Raw genomic sequence first — 19,602 nt, forward strand, 5'->3', positions numbered from 1 at the left:
AGAGAGAGAGAAGGAGAGAAAGAGAGAGAGAAAGAGAGAGACAGAGACAGAGACAGAGAGAGCAATAGTGAGAGTGGGCAAGCGAGCGAGAGAAAGAAAACCAAACAGAAATCATCCAGTAAGTATCTATGTAAATTTAAACAAGTACTTATTTAATTGAGACAATATCTACCAACCACCCATTTTCTTCTATAGCAACAGATGATGTAGGATGTAAATATAACAGAAAGTTACCTCTCCTTCTTTCTATGTCAATTTCAATAAATATCTGTTTAGAGCCTACTATATGCTAGGCATTGGACAAGGATGAATAACAACGTCTCCACTTAATAGAATTTATATTCTAGCTCAGCAGTCTGACACATAGACACATAATGATAATAGAATGGACCAAGTACCATTGTATAATTTTACATACAAAATGCCATGGAATCCTTGTGGGAGGAAGAGCATAATTTTAATATAAATTAAATCTTGAGGAGCCAGAAAGATTGGTTTGATCTTGGTAAATGAGACCCTAAGGTATATATAACTTAAGTCAACAAATATTCCTCTCTATAGTTTCTAAGCATTTTTAGGATCCAAACAGAATCATTTTTCTTGCACTCTCCATTTTACATGAGACAGAAAGATGCTAAGCAACTCAAGGTAGTTTTTGTAAGTGGTTCTTCCTGGCTGCTGTTTATCACCGTCCTTCCAAAACAATGACTTTTTGAAATTATAAATCAAAGCTTTGCTTGTATGTTTGCTGTAAAGGAGAATGTTTCTTGTCTTAGATAAAATTCTGAACTTTAATTATATGCCAGCACGCAATAGATTATATCTGGAGAGTGGCTGTAAAATAAAATATGCATAGATTTTAATCTTATGGAAATTATAATATGGGAAAAATGGAAAGTTCAGATGATGATAGAACATCTAATTTTATTAATAGATTTGTAATAAATATATTTGAGTAATTTTATTTTATTAACATTCTTTAAGGAGTTTACTGGTTGTGCTCAGTCTTTCACTTTTCCCTTACATATGGCATTTGGCATATTGCCTTGTACATAGTAGGTGCTCAATTTATATATATATATATATATACACACACACACACACACACATATATATAGTACATTTAATTATATATATATATATACACATACATATATATGTGTATATGTATATGCATACATATTTAATTGTACATTTAATTATATATACACATACATATATGTGTATATGTATGTGTATATATATATGTGCATATGTATGTGTGTGTATATATATATATATATATAAGTGTACAATTATTCACACTTCTTGACCTTTTATCATGTCTTTTTTAAAGTAAGATGCTATGAGTTTGCCTTGTAGTCCTCAACATAGTCAGATGCCACTGTTCCAGGACAGCCTAAAAACAGGGCCTAGTCTACAAAGAAACCTTCATCTTTGAAGAAATAATAATCTTCTGACTCTAATAGTAGGTGGTCTTTTTTTAAGAATAACATCTAAGCCCTTATGAAATATCCTTTAAGGATATTCTGCTTTTACTGGGGATCACCAAAACCATTTCCATGTGACATATTATTCTCTATTTTAAATGGACATTTTTATTCTAGTTTCTGAATAATATTGAAGGACTGAAGCAGAAATGTATTTAATTTAAAAATAGACAAATATAATTGCAAATGTATAAACAAATAATATTATACAAATATATATGTATAATACTCTTATGGCACTCTTAGTTCTATTAATCTATCCTGTTTGTCTACTATCTCTCTCTCTCTCTCTCTCTCTCTCTCTCTTTCTCTCTCTCTCTCTCTCACCAATCACAGTGATTCTAAGGATGGGAAGATCTACTATTATATCCATTTTTCTTAAATGAATGTACAACACAGGGAATTAAGGCTCAGAGAAGTTAAGTTACTTGATGTAGTCACTCGAGTGTAGTAAGTGGCAGAGCCAAACTTCAAGTTTCACAGACTTCAGGAGCTTTGTCTTTACTATTCTATGCTGCCTTAAACCTGAAGGCCATGGAGGAGAGAGAAAAGTCCATTTCTTCCTTGACTAATTTTTTTCTTTATATAGATTTAGAGAAATTTGTTCAATTGTTTTAATATGGAAAAGAGTGGACAGGAGAAGAAACATTTATTTTGCATCTACTATGAGCTAAGCATGGTATTAGGTCCTTTTTATATATAATTTCATGGTATATTTATTATACTATACCAAGCTATTCATTATTCTATTTTGCTAGTTAGAAAACTGAGGCTTGGAGCTTTCGAATAACTTTCCAAGAACACAGTAGCTAGTAAGAACCTAAACCAAGGTGTAAGAGCAGGATTGAGCGCTTCCACTATACCATGTACTTACAAGTCTATAGATCAAATTACAGATCGTAGATCAGGAAATACTAGCTTCTATAATCAGAAATCCTCTAAGAAATAGTATTTAAGTTTAAAGCTACTCAGAGTCAATATTTCTGAAAAGGGGACAGATAGGGGAGTTTTACTTCCTGTCACAGCCCTATGAATCGGGATATAACCCAGACCTTGCATCCTACCTTGATAAATACTGTCCTGAAGTGAGATTTGTAGTTTCCAACTCCATGCAGTTCATCGTGCTGGGAATGAGAGCGAGTTCTGGCTGGATCATGGTGGCTGTGGCTACAGCTCTTGCAACCAGCTCCATAGCGTCTTGTACGTAGTACTCAAAGACAGACTGTGTTGTTTTTCCATGAGCAATGAGACCTAAGGGAAGACCCTCTGTCCTCAGTTCCTCCACATTCTGGGAATCTCCCAGCACCCAACGAAGTTCGGGGGGCATTGCCCCAAACTGGGTTGTAATTTCGAAAATCCGCCGGATACTTTCCATGTCGCAGCCAAACATCACCACTGTGGGTGTACTGTTCTTGATACTCTCAAGTTGGATCTGTAGGAAGCTCAAGAGGTCCTCGGTGGAGGGGAGGCTAGCTGTGATGTTGATGATAGAACCAAGGTGGAACTTGGAATTATTCTGGGTAAGGAGGAGGAAGTCAGTGATGTTCCAGTCTTCCTGGCACAGCAACAAGCTAAAATTGTACCAGTTGTTCATGGTCAGGATTGAGACAGTGACATCAGCATCAGAACTTAATGAATTTTCTAAACTCAGTTGTAGGTGAAGGGGATTCTGTATTTAAAGATACGAAAAAGAAGAATTAGAAAGCATTGGCCAAAGACTATAACATAGGGTACTTGTGCTTTCTTATGAGGCTTAATCATTTCATTTCACTGTGATATTCACATACCTCTGGGATAAAATTCCCATACTTTGGCAAACTATGCTTCTTGTCTAATGGAACTATTGATTCCTTACAACTGATTTCCTAATAATTTTTGCTAAGATTCCCAGAGGGCAGATGGTTCTTGGTCTTAAAATCAGAGGTAACATAATCATACATTTGGTTGAGGATTTTTGTCAAGCTTGTCTATTGCCTTACAGGCAGTCATCTTTTATGGCTTTCCATTTCTTAGTATTGCTATTAAGACCTCATTTGTTAAACTTTCCTCCACATGCAATAATGGGAAGAAATTACTTTTGCTTCCCTTTAAAATTAATGGTAGAGAAATCTTAGTACAGTGCAGGTGTTTTAATAAGAATGATATGAAAGATGGATGTATCACTGTTTCCTAAACTTCTATCCCCTTGAGGAAGGCACTTCTAATAAGTACAGAATAATTAGCAATACATACATCAAGAGTAAATGTATAGTGCAATGTTAAAGACTTGATTACTTTTCTGTATCTTCTGAACCTGGATTCTTGCTGTTAAGAGTGAAATCTGTGCCATTAAACACACTTATTTAACGTCTATCACAATTTTATCTACTTGTGGAATTTACAAACTTCATGGAAGAAGAGAATCTTTTTGAGAAGTCACAAATTATTAATCATATAATTGAGTGGAAATAGTCTTCCAATGAATACATTTGTTAATTTTTGTTCTCAAGAGCAAACATCTGATATATTTATCCTTGAATACTGACATCCTGACAGTGTTTAGCACAATGTCTTATATACGTTAGGGGCACAGTAAATATTGGTGTAGTTGGACTAACTATATTTCTTTTGGGAACCATTAGATTGTTTTTATGCGCTTACTAAACATTCAGTAATATGCGTTGAGAAATAAGGAAGGCTTTCTCAGTAAAATTTCAAGCCCTTGTGTGAAACAAAGAAGTGTGACCTGTCCCTACCTGAGGGAGTGTGTTCTCTTTCCAGGTCGACAAGGGAATGTAGGTTTAAGGACAAGAACTTCCCAGTGCCATGCCCCGCTCCCATGCCTCTCCATCCAGGAGATTTAAGGTCTCTGTTTTCATTTTTGCACATGTGGGAAAGAGTCAAAAGTCAATCACTCCAGCGGAAGTTCTAAGGAGCTCCTTTCATTGGCCAGGGGTCTTGGAGAAGATGGAGGTTCCTCCCAGGTTAAAAGTCCCCTTCTTCCACACCCCTTTGGACTCCATGTTTGGATCCCCTTCCACATACTCTTCATGGAAGTTTTCTCTCTTCTCCTTTTTTTCTTTCTCTACCTAAATAAGTCACTTTTCTGCAACACTTTTTGGGTCGGTATTTACTTTACGAGCATACTGTGCACCTGCTGTGTTCCCCTCTCTCATTCTTGAGAGCTCGGGAGACCAAGAACCTACAACATTCTCTCTGGGGAGCTGTGCCTCCCTGGCACTCCAAAACCCGGTTACAGACCTACCAAAAATGTGTAACCGGAAATAAAATTTATGCTGCATTTTAACACTTTGAAGGATTTAAAGGACTTTGATATGTGTAAAATAAAAAGCGAGGATTCCACAGAGGTTTACATGAGGAAAATTGACCCTAGGTACTCATGATATAGGTTGGATGGAGTCTTAAAAATCTATTCTTAAAATTTATTCTGAGACTTTGTCTTTTGACCTTCCAAATTAAGCTTTTGAGCAAGGCTTGAAATGATAGAAACAGAGTTTTGGAAAAATCGTCACTGGGAAGCATTTAAGAGGGATGGGAAATTAAAAGCCCCCCAGGATCTTGATTATGTGCTAAATGTTCTGCTGCTCTTCATGGTAGGGAGGGTAATGAAAAATGGGCTTTTTAAAATTAAAAAGGATTGGCCAGACATGGTGGCTTGTGCCTGTACTCCTAGCACATTGGGAGGCTGAGGCTGGATCACTTGAGGTCAGGAGTTTGAGACTAGACTGGCTGACATGGTGAAATGCTATCTCTACTAAAAATACAAAATTTAGCTGGAAATTCCTTGGACCTGGAGGCAGAGGTTGCAGTGAACTGAAATTGTGCCACTCCACTCCAGCCTGGGCAACAGATTGAGACTCTGTCTCAAAAGTAGAATAGAATAGAATAAAATGAAATGAAATTAACAAGGATTTAGTGACAAGATCAAATGCAAGAGGCAAAAGAGAGAAAGGTCTCAAAAACCAGGAGACAGGATCCAGTAGGTAGCTCCTGGTGTCCAGGCTTGAGCTGCCAGCAGGATCTTGAGGTCAGAAAAATGGAATCTTCATTTCCCCACTCCTCCTTTTGATTTATATAAATTGCTTCCGTGTTTTTTTCTGCCCTCCTCTTTTAGCTTTCTTCCTTTCCTTCTTCCTTTCTATTTCCTCCTCTGTCTTAACTCTCTTCTAGAAGCAAAAAGCAGTGGAAGACAAGCTCTGCATTTAGCTGGCAAGAACAAATTATCTCAACTGTTTTCTTGGCTTCAGCTCCCTAATCTGTTGCCAGTTTTCTCCCTAAAACACAAACATGACCATATCATTCTCCTGCACCATAACCTCCGAATCACCCATAGGACAGATTTAAAAATCAATAGTATGGCTTAAGAGGCAGGGATGAAATTGTTGCTTTCTTACTAAATAAGAAGTTGAATTAGCCAATTATATTGAGCATTTAGTATCAGAGAGACAAATGCAATTGGCATGAGAGACAGAGGAAGACATAGGAGTGAAACGAAGACCGTCACAATGGATAATAATTCATATAATCACACTCACCCCTACAACTCTGCTGAGAAATTCCAGATGTGGAAGTTAATCCTTACACAGATTTGAAACATAATTCTTCAAAAAATTTGATGAAATGATAGCTTAGAAGCATCTAATAATGTATTCTTTATGTAGCAGCCTCAGATACAGTGTTTTCCAATTTCTCCTCATATGAGGACAAAGGCACACACATGCGTGTGTGGATACATGTGTGCACACATACATGCATGTACACAAAGATTATGAAAATTTACAACACTAAAATTCAAGACTGACAGTAAAATTTCTGTCAAAGGCCAGGACAAAAATTAAGCAAGATCTATTGAGTCAAATTGAGAATGAAAATTCTGTGTCTTACATATGGTTTGTTGTTCGCAAAAGAGCAAACTCATGGCTTGAAAGAAGATATCAAGCCTTTAAAAATAATTTCCAATTGTTTGTCCTCTAAATCAGAGATCCAGAAACAGAATAACTCAGCAAAAAGCCTGTCTCTACCATGCAGACAGAGTGAAACTTTAAATTCAATTGATATGCATTAAAATAAACAGGCTCAGAAGAGGGAGGCAGGAGGGAGAAAATATGAATTTAAATAGTACTGATAATTCTCATGCCCTTAAATGAGTGTACTGATTATTATAGCATATTATTTACATTATCACATACTTCAATGTAGCTATATTATTATACAGATTGTACATGCAAAACTGTATATGTCAACCTACATAGATAATTAAAAAAATTTGAAATGTAATTTTTCTACACTTTGAATTGAATCTTCATTTCTAGTGAAGATGACACCCACTCCACTCCATTGATTTTGGGATTTTGTTCCATCATAACCTGCTTAGACATTGTTTTGGAGCCTGAAATTTCCAAAAGCATAAAGGCAGGAAATATGGATGGGGAATGGACATGCTGTCACGCACTCATGGAGTAAAATCCCAAGTAAGTATGGAGTTTCAGCCAGAGAGGAGTCATCAAGAAGTTGGTTCAAAATATCAGAGAATCATTCAGTGCTGTGGGAGAAGATTGCTTTACCTGCTACGGATCAGACTGTGAAGTATCAAAGTTTCATATACAGAAAAATCAGGCAAGAGTGGAAAAAAAATTGGAAAAAGAAAATGATAGGCCTTGTTTTGGAGGATATTAGAACACGTTATAAAATGTAATTTTTATAAAGCAATAATAATTGAAACAGGAGAGTACTAACAGATAAATAAATGGAGCAAATGCTAACGTATAAAAAAGTACGTCAATTAAATACATTAATTACTATGTTATAAATTAAAATCATAAAGAGATATGGAAGGAAATAGATTAAAATTTGAGAAAATAGATTAGTTAGAAAAATAACATTAAATTCCTCATTACATCATGTCTTAAAAACACATCCCAGACCATTAAAGAGCTAAAAGTACAGTATCAAATCATTAAAAGATAGACTAAATAGCTAAATATGTATCAGAAATTACAATAATAAAAGGAAAACATTAAACTATCATAGCACACCTTATTTATAGTTTTAAACACCTATCATAAAAAATAAAGGAACATGAAAAACAAGATAATATTAGTAATAAATTGTGTAGGCAAAGAGTTACTGTTCACCAAATGTATAAAACATTTATTGGTCAATAAGGAAATAGAATCCTTTACTGAACACTTATTCAATCAGGAAAAACAATTTTAAGCTCCTACTGTGAGACATGACCTCTGCAAGGCATTTCCCATTGACTCTATAGGGATGAGAGATAGATAATATGTAACTAACTAGATGAATAAACACTTCCTCTAATTAGAAGTCATGAAAATTATTGCGAATGAAATAATATCAAGCAAAACTAAGAGAGGGAGAAGAAACTAGGAAATATTAATTTAGTAATTATGATTTGTAGGAATTGGGAGATAGGAGTATTTGTACTATACAAGCATTCTCCAACTGGGACTTTAGAAAAAAATGAGATGTATTTGAAAACTATTGATTACTATATAGACAAATATATACAATGATTTTTTAAGTTTTTGAGACAGAGTCTTGTTTCATCGCCAGGCACCCGGATGGAGTGTAGTGGTGATCTCGGCTCACTGCAACCTCCGCCTCCCAGGTTCAAGCAATTCTCCTGTCTCTGCCTCCTGAGTCTCTAGGACTACAGGCACGCACCACCATGCCCGACTAATTTTTGTATTTTTAGTAGAGACGGGGTTTCACCATGTGGGCCAGGATGGTCTCGATCTCTTGACCTCGTGATCTGCCTATGTCGGCCTCCCAAAGTGCTGGGATTATAGATGTGAGCCACCACGCCCAGCCTATAATGCTTTTAAAAAGTAGACACATTTAACTAAAAATGTAGTCTCAATTTGACCATCCATTCTTCTTTGACTGGGTAGTATCTTCCTAGTCCCAGATAACTGGTTGGAGTGAACACCAGCTTCTGTATTTCTTGTGTAATTCTCCATTGTTCTCTTCAGTAGCGTCTACAGTGTCCTTAAGCTCCAAGTTCTTCTTGCTGGTGGGGCCACTATCTTCTTCCGCAGCTGGGCTTTTCTGTCCTCTTTGGAGAAGCAGTATAGTGGTTAGGACTTAGCAGTCAGTTCAACCTATGCTTAAGTTCTCTCTCCATGATTTATGCACTACGTGGCCTTCTGTAAGCCATTTAGCATCTCTGAGTCATACCTCCCTCATCTGTAAAATGAGGACAGTGCTACTTCCTACCTTATGGATTCATCTGAGAATTAAATGTGAGAATGTGAGAATGCATGGGAAGTGCCTGGCTCAGAGTGAGGGCCCACAGATAGTAGCTGTTACAATTGGCGCATAGAGGTTAGTTCCTGTTGGAAGTGACTGACTGCAATACAGTGTTTTTCTTTGTGTTTGCTCCTTCTCCTTTCTCTTGTCTATTTTCATACAATGGTCTCAGCAAGAGATATCTTTTACAAACATAAATTACACCAACTTCTTAGTAGGAAAACAGAAGTGCTCTGTATCGCGTTGGGAGAGGCTATTTATTTGGGAGATACTATGTTCCCAGTAGAGTTCTCCCCACACTCCCAACTCTTCTTTCTTTGGTAACAAGCTCCAGTGCCACTCTGCAGGCAAGTTAAGGAATTCTTGGTGCCAACTCCTGGAGATCTGTCATCAATCTTTGTTCTCTCAGAGAGCACAGATTCTGTTATTTTCTGGATCAGTAAGAGTTTTAAAAACAGGATTGCCTGCAGTAAAGAGTTTGCCAGAGAACTCTGAGAGATTCCCTGACAGAAAAAAAGAGGTGATTGGGGCTGGGTTTAAAATCAGAGAAAAAATGCAATTCTCTCAGCTCTTTCCAGGGTAAGGAGAATCAGATGAGCTAGGTCAAAGCCTAGAAACCTCAAGTGAGCATAATATTTCCACTACTTTTACCAGAGACGAAATATCCTTCCTTTCATCAGCTGGTTGATTACCAAATGCATTTGAGAGGCTCAGAACAGGCTTTCTACACAGCTATCATTTCTCCTCAGCCAAAGAGTCTGCAGGAGGTTTTCTGTTTCTAATTATCTCACATCTGATTTGACCTATATTATTTGGAAGATTTTTTCTTCTGAAAATTAAAGATTATTCCTTTAGAAGTCCAGGCTTTTAAATAAATTAACTGTTTTTAGGGTTACATTAAGGACACAGGCAAGCATAAGGTGTAGTCCCTGCCCAGAAATTATAATTTAATAATAATTATACAAATGAAAAGCTAATAGCTACTGATGTCCCTGGTGCATTATGCATATTGTTTTATTTCATCCTCACAATGGCATCACGAGGTGACTGCAGTAGACTACAAAATCAAGGTTCAGAAAAAGTGAGTAATTTTCCCAAGGTGGCACAGCTACTAAGAAATAGAGCCTGGACCAGGCATGGTGGCTCATGCCTTTAATTCCAGCACTTTGGGAGACCGAAGTGGTGGATCACCTGAGATCAGGAGTTCGAGACCAGCCTGTGTAATGTAATGAAATCCTGTCTCTACTAAAACAAAACAAAACAAAACAAAACAAAACAAAACAAAACAAAACAAAACAAAACAAAACAAAACAACAAAACCCAGAGTGGTAGCTTGTGCCTGTAATTCCAGCTACTCAGGAGACTGAGGCACAAGAATCTCTTGAGTCCAGAGGGGAGGTTGCAGTGAGCCCAGATCATGCCACTGTACTCCAGCCTGGGAGACAGAGTAAGACTCTGTCTCATGAATGAATGAATGGATGAATGAATAAATAAATAAATAAATAAAAATAGAGCCTAAATTCAAAACTCCAATTTGTTGGACTCAAAAGCCTGTGCTTTTAACCATTATTCTATACTATTCCCTCTACTTGGTAAGAGCAACGTGAAATAGATCCTTGACATTTGTAGATTTAATAATTTCTGATTATTTGCAAGTAATCCTAAAGGTCCATGGAATAAAACCACTTTTAAGATGTCTGAGGCATGAGTTAGAGTGACGTTCCCTGTGCCACTGGGCTATGGGAGTCAGTGAGGGGCTCCAGCCTGCTGCCCAATGTGTATATGGCTTCCCAGTTGTTTTCTTCACTCATTCTCCCAAGTGTAGCAATTCTTGTGAAATTACAAAACTTGTATTTCTTCATGAACGACACTTGAGAAAATAATGAGAGTTGCATAATTAACGAGATCAATTTTGTGTTTCATAGAGTAAGCAAGTCTGGAAACACTCACCTAAAGTTTTCACTTAGATTCTACGGAAATTCATGGTCAAAACTATAATCTATACTGTGTTCAAATATCATGTATGGGGATGTCAAAAAAGATCTTCGCACATACCCCTCAGGGTTTTTGAGTGGCTGATATATTAAAGAACAATACAACAGTGTAGTAAAATATAATAAATGCTTCAGAAGGCAGGATTTATCACTGCATGGTGCAGTTGACATAATATTGCTGGTGATGGCGAGGTATGGTCTGTTTCACTGCAGTAGTGTCGGAAAGGCTAAGAGGTTTGGTGATCTGGAACAGAGCCCACTTCTTAAAATAGAGCAGACACAATTAGAAGAAAGTGTTGCCATGCATGACACTACTGCCTTCAAAGACAACCAGCTTATTTATTCATACAACAAATTATTTTAAAGTCCATTATATACCAGGCCATGGATAGAAAATTGCATGTCTTCAGGCAGAAGAAAGACCAGAAGCACGCATGCTACATTCTTTGAGCTAACCAATCCTTCTGAGCCCCAGGATGATTTACAGAAAGGAGCCTCAGGGCATATTTGGTTGATTGGTGATAATCACTTAAGCTACCTGCACTGAGCTTCTAATCATGGATTTTTTTTTCCATGATAATTCCACTTAATTATGATACACTCAACTCATTCATCTATATTTCATCCCATTTCTGCCTTTTGTTCTGTATGGCTACACTTTGTTTTCATCACCCATCCCTTGGTAATCTTGAAAGCCTTTGACTCACTCATTATCTGGATCCTATTTTCCCAGCCCATTCGTATAAATTATGCCCCTCACAAATGCAACTTTTGGGGCTAAAAAAGTCCCACCAACATACTTGGGGATAAGAGAGCTTTGATGAAAGGATGTGGCTACAGAAGATATTTAGTCATATGGTGACTTAGGAAGGCAGTTTTTTTAGGTAAGATTTTCCAATATGGGAAAGAGTGATCCAAGAACAGGTAATCATTAGAAATGTGGACATTTGACATAAAGAAAGACTATTAGTAAGCAATGAAGTCCAAAACCTTGGTCAGAACTTCAGATAGTCACTGCAATTTTTAGGAGTGTCTAGAAGGAGGTGGCTTTATTTGGAGTCACTTATATCTTCATTTGAATTATTATTCCTTGATTTACCAGTTATATATGGGAGACCTTTTGAAAACCATTTTCCTCTTTTGTGCAATGAAAATTTACCTTATAAATTTTGTGAAGATTAAATGGCATCATGTATACAAAGGATCAGCACAGTCATACTCAGAAAGTGGTAGTTCATAATGATGGCGACCATGCTGAGATTAGGAAGTTTACGCTAAGAGACCTGACGTGCAAGAGCTAGAGTGGTGATGCGTTCAGTTTATTTAATGAGCACTTGAGTACCTATTTTGTGCCAGGTACTGGCTACTGAGACTACAGTAGTGAAAGTGATCAATACAATATTTTCCTTCCAGATTTTAAAATCTAGAGGGAAGTATCATCAGCACCAGGAAACAAATTGAGGAACAGATTAGAGATAGGACAGTGGTAGAGAAGAAATAAAGCTCACAGTTTGAGCCAGTCTAAAAGAAATGATGATGTAGTTTTTGAGTCTTAGATTTGAGACAAATCTCTTCATAGATATCCTGCCTACATTTTGGACTAGCCTTGGTTCCTGAAGTAAGACCAAGTCTGCAGGTGGAGGTTAAAGGACCATAAATGAGTGGGAAGAGAGGAGGTGGCTAGAAATCTGACAGCAGAATCTGACAATTAAGAAGCTTCATCACATGCCTCACACGTAGTGAGTGCTTGCTAAATATTAGCCTCATTATTACTATTGTTAATTATCATTAGCGGACTTCTTTGTGCTGGTGTAATTGATTCTTTCCCAATGACTCATAGTATTCTGATGTCAACACCAATCATTATGCCTAGATGCCAGACCATAATGTGCTCAGAGGCTGCAGAGACAACTGGTTTCCATGTCGACTGAACCAAGTAGAGCTGAGCTTGTGGCAATGCTGGAGCTCTCAAGCTTCTTTAGAAAATGCATTTTCTCTTTCCTGCCAGTGTTAGGTACCTGCTGTCCCTTTTGCTCAGTCACTGTGCCTACCTTCATTAATCCATTGCAGTCTCTTTTAATATGCTTTGAGCTAAAGAGAAGGCATACCTAGAATGTTATAATTTTGTTTCATAAGAGTAAAATACATCACAGACTATTCCATAGGGGCAATAGATCCGCTTTAGCAGCATTGAGTAGGGTGAGGACTGGATTAGAGATCAGGACTCATGTGGGGGATTTGTACTTGCATTTTTCAACTGTGACTGGAGAGTAATATTAATTGTCAAACAACTACTTCAGACCAATGTAGAGACTATATGATATTATGCAAGTGAAAGTGCTTTATGAAGCAGAGAATATTATAAAAATAGAAGACATAATGTATTTGCATATCTGTTTCCTGGACAGTAGAAATGGTGGAATCAATATGCAAGCAAGGATAAAAGAGGCATTTCTGCAGTAGGTTATTAAAGTTAGATATAATTTTCAAATCTAATGTCAACTTCTTAATCTATATATTATAAAGAGTAAGATTATTTGTTGAATTTTAAGAACTTTTGGAATAAAGATGTTGCTCTAGGACTGATTTTAGTTCCTAATTCATCACCTAGGTTTTGACCAAATTAAGTAACAGTTGAAGGGACATACACAGGCAGATGATTTACAAGATAATTTAAATTTATTGAATATTAAAACCATTGTTATAGACATTCTCCGTGACAAACTCGAGCATATTTTCTTATAATGGGAACTATTGAAATATGTACCAGATAATTAAACTGTCTGGCATGCAAGTTAAATTTCCTATAGAAATTTGATTATGTCGGTACAGCCTGAGACTATTATTAAGAGATGACATATGTCAAATGCTAATTTGTTTTATTGCATTAAAAATAAAAACTCAGCCAAATGCTGACTATTTTTATTTTTAAGACTCTCTAGAACTGATACCACAGTTGACATAAACTTTTTCTCTCAATTATATACTCTCAAGACATTTAAAAAATTGACATAAGGATTTTTGTATGTCAAAACCATGGGTCAACTAATTGTGACATAATATACCTTTTATATATATTATTTATCAGTCCAGAATAATTTCATAATTATTAAATCAGCTTTATTGTATAATGGCTTCTCATTTCATTTGAGAATTCAAACATTTTTTATTGATTCATACTCATTGCTTGCTACTTGACCCTGACCAGTTTCATACTAGAAATAATATTAGCATGACATTAAGCAGTATCTCAATACATTTCCATTTTAACACTTTATTTCAAAACTTGTGATCTACTAATTGTGATTAAGCTTTGCTGCAATGACATTTTATTTCACTTGAATTGTGGAATATATCAGTATAATTCAAATCTGGTTGAAAGTAAAGAGACATTGGGAACGTTGAATTTAGTTCTTCAAGTCTTTGGTCCCAGAGGTAGTACTTTCCCATGAATTAGTAACCAGACTCAAAGGCTCTTCAAGCAGCTCTGATGACCTCAGGTCCAGGACAATGAATCCTGAATGAACAGGTCTGTTACCTTTCAGGAAGGTCTATGTGAGCGTTGTTATGGAATAAGAAATGAAAAAAATGCCTGGTTGGATAGTTTTCAAATGTAAGATTTGGGTCGCATCGGGCCCTTGTTGTGAACTTACTTGTCAAATCATTGCCTGTATCCACTGAAACTCAGTATAATCACATAGGGCAGAAATATTTAGTTTGAACAATGCACCAGAAACCAATTAGTGCACTTATGACTTTGTCATTTGGTTTGGAAGGGTGCTTAATGCTCACCTATCTCAAAGTCTTGTACAGTTTATAGAATGCCACAAATTAAGGGGCGGGAGTGAATTAGAAATAGTTCTCTTTTTATTATAAGGCTAATAATTTGTTGAATTGAGATAGTCTGTCTTCCATATAATATTTAATGAGTATGACTTAATTTTAATATATCTATAAATGATACTTATGGTTAATTTTACCTTCTGCATTTTAAAGGAAAGATTCTGGCTTAGCTAAAACATGCACACTCTAACACCTCTCTGTAATGCTTAAGCCACAAATAATTGCCATTTATAAGAGAGGAATAAAGAGCATACTGGTTAATGAATTTACTAATTTTTCTTCTCCATTCTGACAAACATATAATCACATATCTTGTAAGGACAGAAACACTAATTACTAATATAGCTAATGCAAAAAAGGTCCAAATCTAATCAAATATATATATATATTTTGGGTTTACATATGATTTACTGTAAGAATCCTGCAGTGATTTCTATCTGAAATTATTTGCCATTTAATATGCTGATTTTTGTTAGCATTACTTAGCATTTATTGGTGTTATTTTCTTTGAGATGCTTGCATATTACAGCAAAAGCTTTTAGGCTTTAGAAATGGAAAGAATTTTCAAAGACTATTGTTAACATTTCCTAGAGTAGTCCAGTGAGTGTAGACTGACAAAGAAAGTAGAGACCTTGAGAGGTCTTTATTACAGTCATGTGTCACTTAATGATGATTAAGTGTCATTAGGTAATTTCATCATATGAACATCACAGAGTGTACTTACACAAGCCTAGATGGTATTACCTACTACACCCCTAGGCTACATGGTGTAATCTATTGTTCCTACGCTACAAACCCGTATAGCATGTTACTATGCTGAATACCGTAGTCAATTATAACATAATGGCATCTAAACATATCTGAACACTGTACATTTAGGATACACTAAATTTATTAAAATTTTTTCTTCAATGGTAAATTAACTTTAGTTTATTGTAACTCTAATTTTTTTTTTTTTAAGACAAAGTTTCACTCTTGTCACCCAAGCTGGAGTGCAACAGCTCTATCTCAGCTCACTGCAACCTCTGCCTCCTGGGTTTAAGTGATTTTCCTGCCTCAGCTTCCCAAGTAACTGGGATTACAGGCACCTACCACCATGCCTGGCTAATTTTTATACTTTTAGTAGAGATGGGTTTTCACCATATTGGCTGGGCTGGCACTGAACTCCTGACCTCAGGTGGTCCACCCACTTGGCCTCCCACAGTGCTGGTATTATAGGGGTGAACCACTGCACCTGACTATTGTAACTCTAGTTTTATAAAACAATTTTTGACTTTTGAAACAACACAGTATAAAACACATTGTGGAGCTGTACAAAAATGTTTTCTTCCTTTATATCCTTATTCTATAAGCTTTTTTTTTTCTATTAACTTTAAAAATATTTTTAAAACTCTTTGTTAAAAATAAAGATACAAACAGACATTAGCCTAGGCCTACACAGGTTCAGGATTATCCATATCACTGGCTTCCACCTCTACCTCTTCTCCCACTGGAAGTTCTTCAATGACAGGCATGGAGCTGTCATTGCCCATGATAACAATGCTGCCTTCTGGAATATTTCCTGAAGGACCTGCCTAAAGCCATTTTACAATTAACTTAAACAAAAATAAGTAGAAGGAATTAACTCTAAAATAACAATAAACAGCAAAGTATGATAAATACTTGGCGATAGGGTTTTTTCAGCTTCATTATAATTTATGGAATCACTGGTGTATATGTGGTCCATGAATGTTATGCAGCACATTACTGTATTTCCAGATAAAGAGAGAATTGCTAACCAGCCTTTATATCATAGTCTAGCATCTCAAAATGCTAAATTGATAATGTTGATGATTTATTTCATATCTTTCTTGTCTGGGTCATGGATGATCCTGAAGACTCAGGATCTCTCGCCTCCCTTCCCAGGCTATGTATGAGCAGACAGTTACAACTCCATGTACTCTTGCTGTCATGCTTATCTTCTTTGCAGTACAACAGTAGTGTTGTCTTGTCCTGTTTGTTTGATTGTCTAAATATGTCTTGGTTTCTGATGACCTTCAAAGCCATTCCAAAAAAACTTGGAATTCCCCAAGTGCTTCAAGCTCTCTTGCCTCCACATCCACAGGTAAGTTATTTTCTCTGCCTGGAACTTGCTTTGCTTCTTTTTTTGCATCGCTAACTCCCAGACAACTTTCAAGGCTGTGTGTGTTGAGATTCATGCAGGGTGGCTGGCAAAATATTAAGGGAAATATTAGGGTAGTTATAGATTATAGTCTCAAACCTTTTGGAAGGCCGAAAGGTTTTTTATTAACTTATGGAACAGGCTGAAGGCAGCCAGTTCTTATGTTAGAGCTTTAAGTCATAGGATGATGATTAGGGCTAATAAAAGCCTCCCCAGTTAAATCTGTTTACCCCACATTCTTTTGTCCCTACTCTAATTTGTTTACTCATGTAAACTTTGTGCTGGATGGTCCTCTCAAGTGGAGGTTGAAGAAGTATTACCCATCAATGGTGTTTACTCTGGGTCCCAGAACCAAAAGCTTTTATCATTCATAAAACCACTCTTTTAACCATGTTGATTATCCACAAGTGTGTTGACCTAGAACCTCTGATATTAAATGTATACTGAATAAATATGAGGAGGAACAGGGAATAGTGGTTGATTAGCTGCAATTGCCCTCTGAAAGCAGCTGACAACCTCTTAGTCTGACTCTTGTACTGTACTAGGTGTGAGTGCATAGTTCATTCATCCGTAGCTAAGTCAGGGTCTGCAGGACAGACCTCTGCAGGTGGTGATCAACGGTCTCAGCTGTGTTTAGGTTTCTTGAGTGGTTAAACATCTCTTTCTTGCTTCACTCCTAAGGTGTATTACCTGTCTCTCTTATCTTCTGCCCCATCACCCTCTGTACAACCCCCAATAATTTATTACACGACATAGTCATTGTTAGTCTACTCATCTCTTTCCTTCCCTGGAATGTTCAGAAGCCAGAGATGCTATTTTATATAGTGAAATTCCATATAAAAGTGTCCAGAAAATAACAGATTCACAGAAGAGATGTGTTGGTTGAATGAATAAATGAATAAGTGGTGATGTGTAGTTTAGATTTACATGCAGAAGGCTGACCTGTGGCTAAACACTGTGTCTATTTTTTATGAATCATTTTCCTTCCAAGTTGACTAATATGGTTTCTACCTAGAGGCAAGAGTAATTATGATTTGCTTTCCCATAAAATCTTATTCTATTAGATGGCACAGATCTTCTCTGATGTCAATCACAAAAGTGGCACCTGAATGCTGAGAGAATTCACAAAATTGCTCAAGTGTATACCTGTCTGAGGCACTGGCTGGAAATACAGGCAAATCATGATGTGTGCAAACTCAATGTGTGTCCTTCATTTACTTTATACTAAAGATGGTTGTGTGGAAATTATTTATTGTGCTTTACAAATTACTCATAAAATGGTTACATGCTCAACACTGATGCATATTTAAAATCATTCAATATAGGAACATCAAGATTGTGTCAACCTTTCAGTTATTTATCTGCTATCTAAAGTGAGGTAGCATTACAGAAATGAACACATGATTTTGAAATTTCAGTGATTCACACAGAATGATATCTTAATGAAGTAAAAATGGAAATGATGTATATAAAGAAGAGAATGTTAAGAGAAAGAAGACAAAGAAAGATGTCAGAAGTTTTATCAATATTTTAAAAGCTAAAGTAACACATCTATTATCCTTATGCATCCCAGAAGGTACCTTAGTATTTTGCATAAAAAAGAAAGCAATTAGGTTTCTGTTTACTTGAAGTTAGACACACAGTTACACATGGTGTGGAGGATGGGAGAGGAAAACATGGACAACTACAGTGAAACTTCTCCGCTCTTCTTGCTCCAGATGAGTCTGGTTTGCCACTCAGGGTATATGTTGGAAATGTGGAAATGCTTATTTTTTTTTAACAAGGAAATAAGGTTCAGATTACTAGGCATGTAAGTGAGGTGGGCCCAGAATTAGTTTCTGAAGTGCCTGGAAATTTTCTTTCTTTTCTTTTTTGATTTTTATTTTAAGTTGAGGAGTACATGTGCAGGATGTGCAGGTCTGTTACATAGGTAAACGTGTTTCATGGGGATTTATTTTATCACCTACGTATTAAGTCTAACACCCATTTACCATTTTTCCTGATCCTCTTCCTTCTCCCACCCTCCAGTAGGGTGCAGCGTGTGTTGTTCCCCTCTATGTATCCATGTAATCTCATCATTTATCTCCCACTTGGAAGTGAGAACATGCCTAGCTATACGCAGAAAATTGAACCTGGGCCCCTTCATTTCACCATATACAAAAATCAACTCACAATGGATTAAAGACCTCAATGTAAAATCCCAAACTACAAAAACCCTAGAAAAAAAAGAAAACCTAGGTAATACCATTCAGGACATAGGCATGGACAAAGATTTTACGATGAAGATGCCGAAAGCAATTACAACAAAAGCAAAAATTGACAAATGGGATCTAATTAAGCTAAAGAGCTTCTGCACAGCAAAAGAAACTGTCAACAGAGTTAATGGACAACATACAGAATGGGAGAACATTTTTGCAAACTTTCAGTTATATAGATGATTAGGAGTTTTTTCATTCTTCTCTCTTACCTCTGCAATGACCTTGTTCTGGAATCTGTATCAGCAGTCTCTCTCTATTCTGAGACCTCCCATCAGCCTACACATATTCTTGGTATCATCTACTTCAGCTTCTATTTCATATAGCCTTTTTTTCAGTACAAGCCTGAGATTTATCTATACTTAAAATATTCATTTCTTGTCTGGACGTGGTAGCTAATACCTGTAATCCCAGCAACTCGTGAGGCCAAGGTGGGTGAATCACTAGAGGCCAGGAGATCAAGATCAGCCTGATCAATGTGGTGAAACCCTGTCTCTACTAAAAACACAAAAATTAGCCAAGCGTGGTGGCGCACACTTGTAATGTCAACTACTCATGTGGCTGAGGTACGGGAAGTGCTTGAACCT

The 19,602-nt window shown here is 36.6% G+C and overlaps 1 protein-coding gene across 1 annotated transcript in view; it reads right to left on the bottom strand.

The window, feature by feature from the left end:
* GRIN3A (glutamate ionotropic receptor NMDA type subunit 3A) overlaps window positions 1–19,602 on the bottom strand; it is a 163,271-nt gene that overhangs the window by 108,307 nt on the left and 35,362 nt on the right. The window contains exon 2 of the mRNA XM_003940103.4: window positions 2,555–3,159. Coding sequence (XP_003940152.3) covers window positions 2,555–3,159 — 605 coding nt within the window. The remainder of the gene's footprint in view (window positions 1–2,554; window positions 3,160–19,602) is intronic.

Source organism: Saimiri boliviensis, chromosome 2 (assembly GCF_048565385.1).
Source record: "Saimiri boliviensis isolate mSaiBol1 chromosome 2, mSaiBol1.pri, whole genome shotgun sequence".
In the NCBI taxonomy this organism is placed as follows: domain Eukaryota; kingdom Metazoa; phylum Chordata; class Mammalia; order Primates; family Cebidae; genus Saimiri; species Saimiri boliviensis.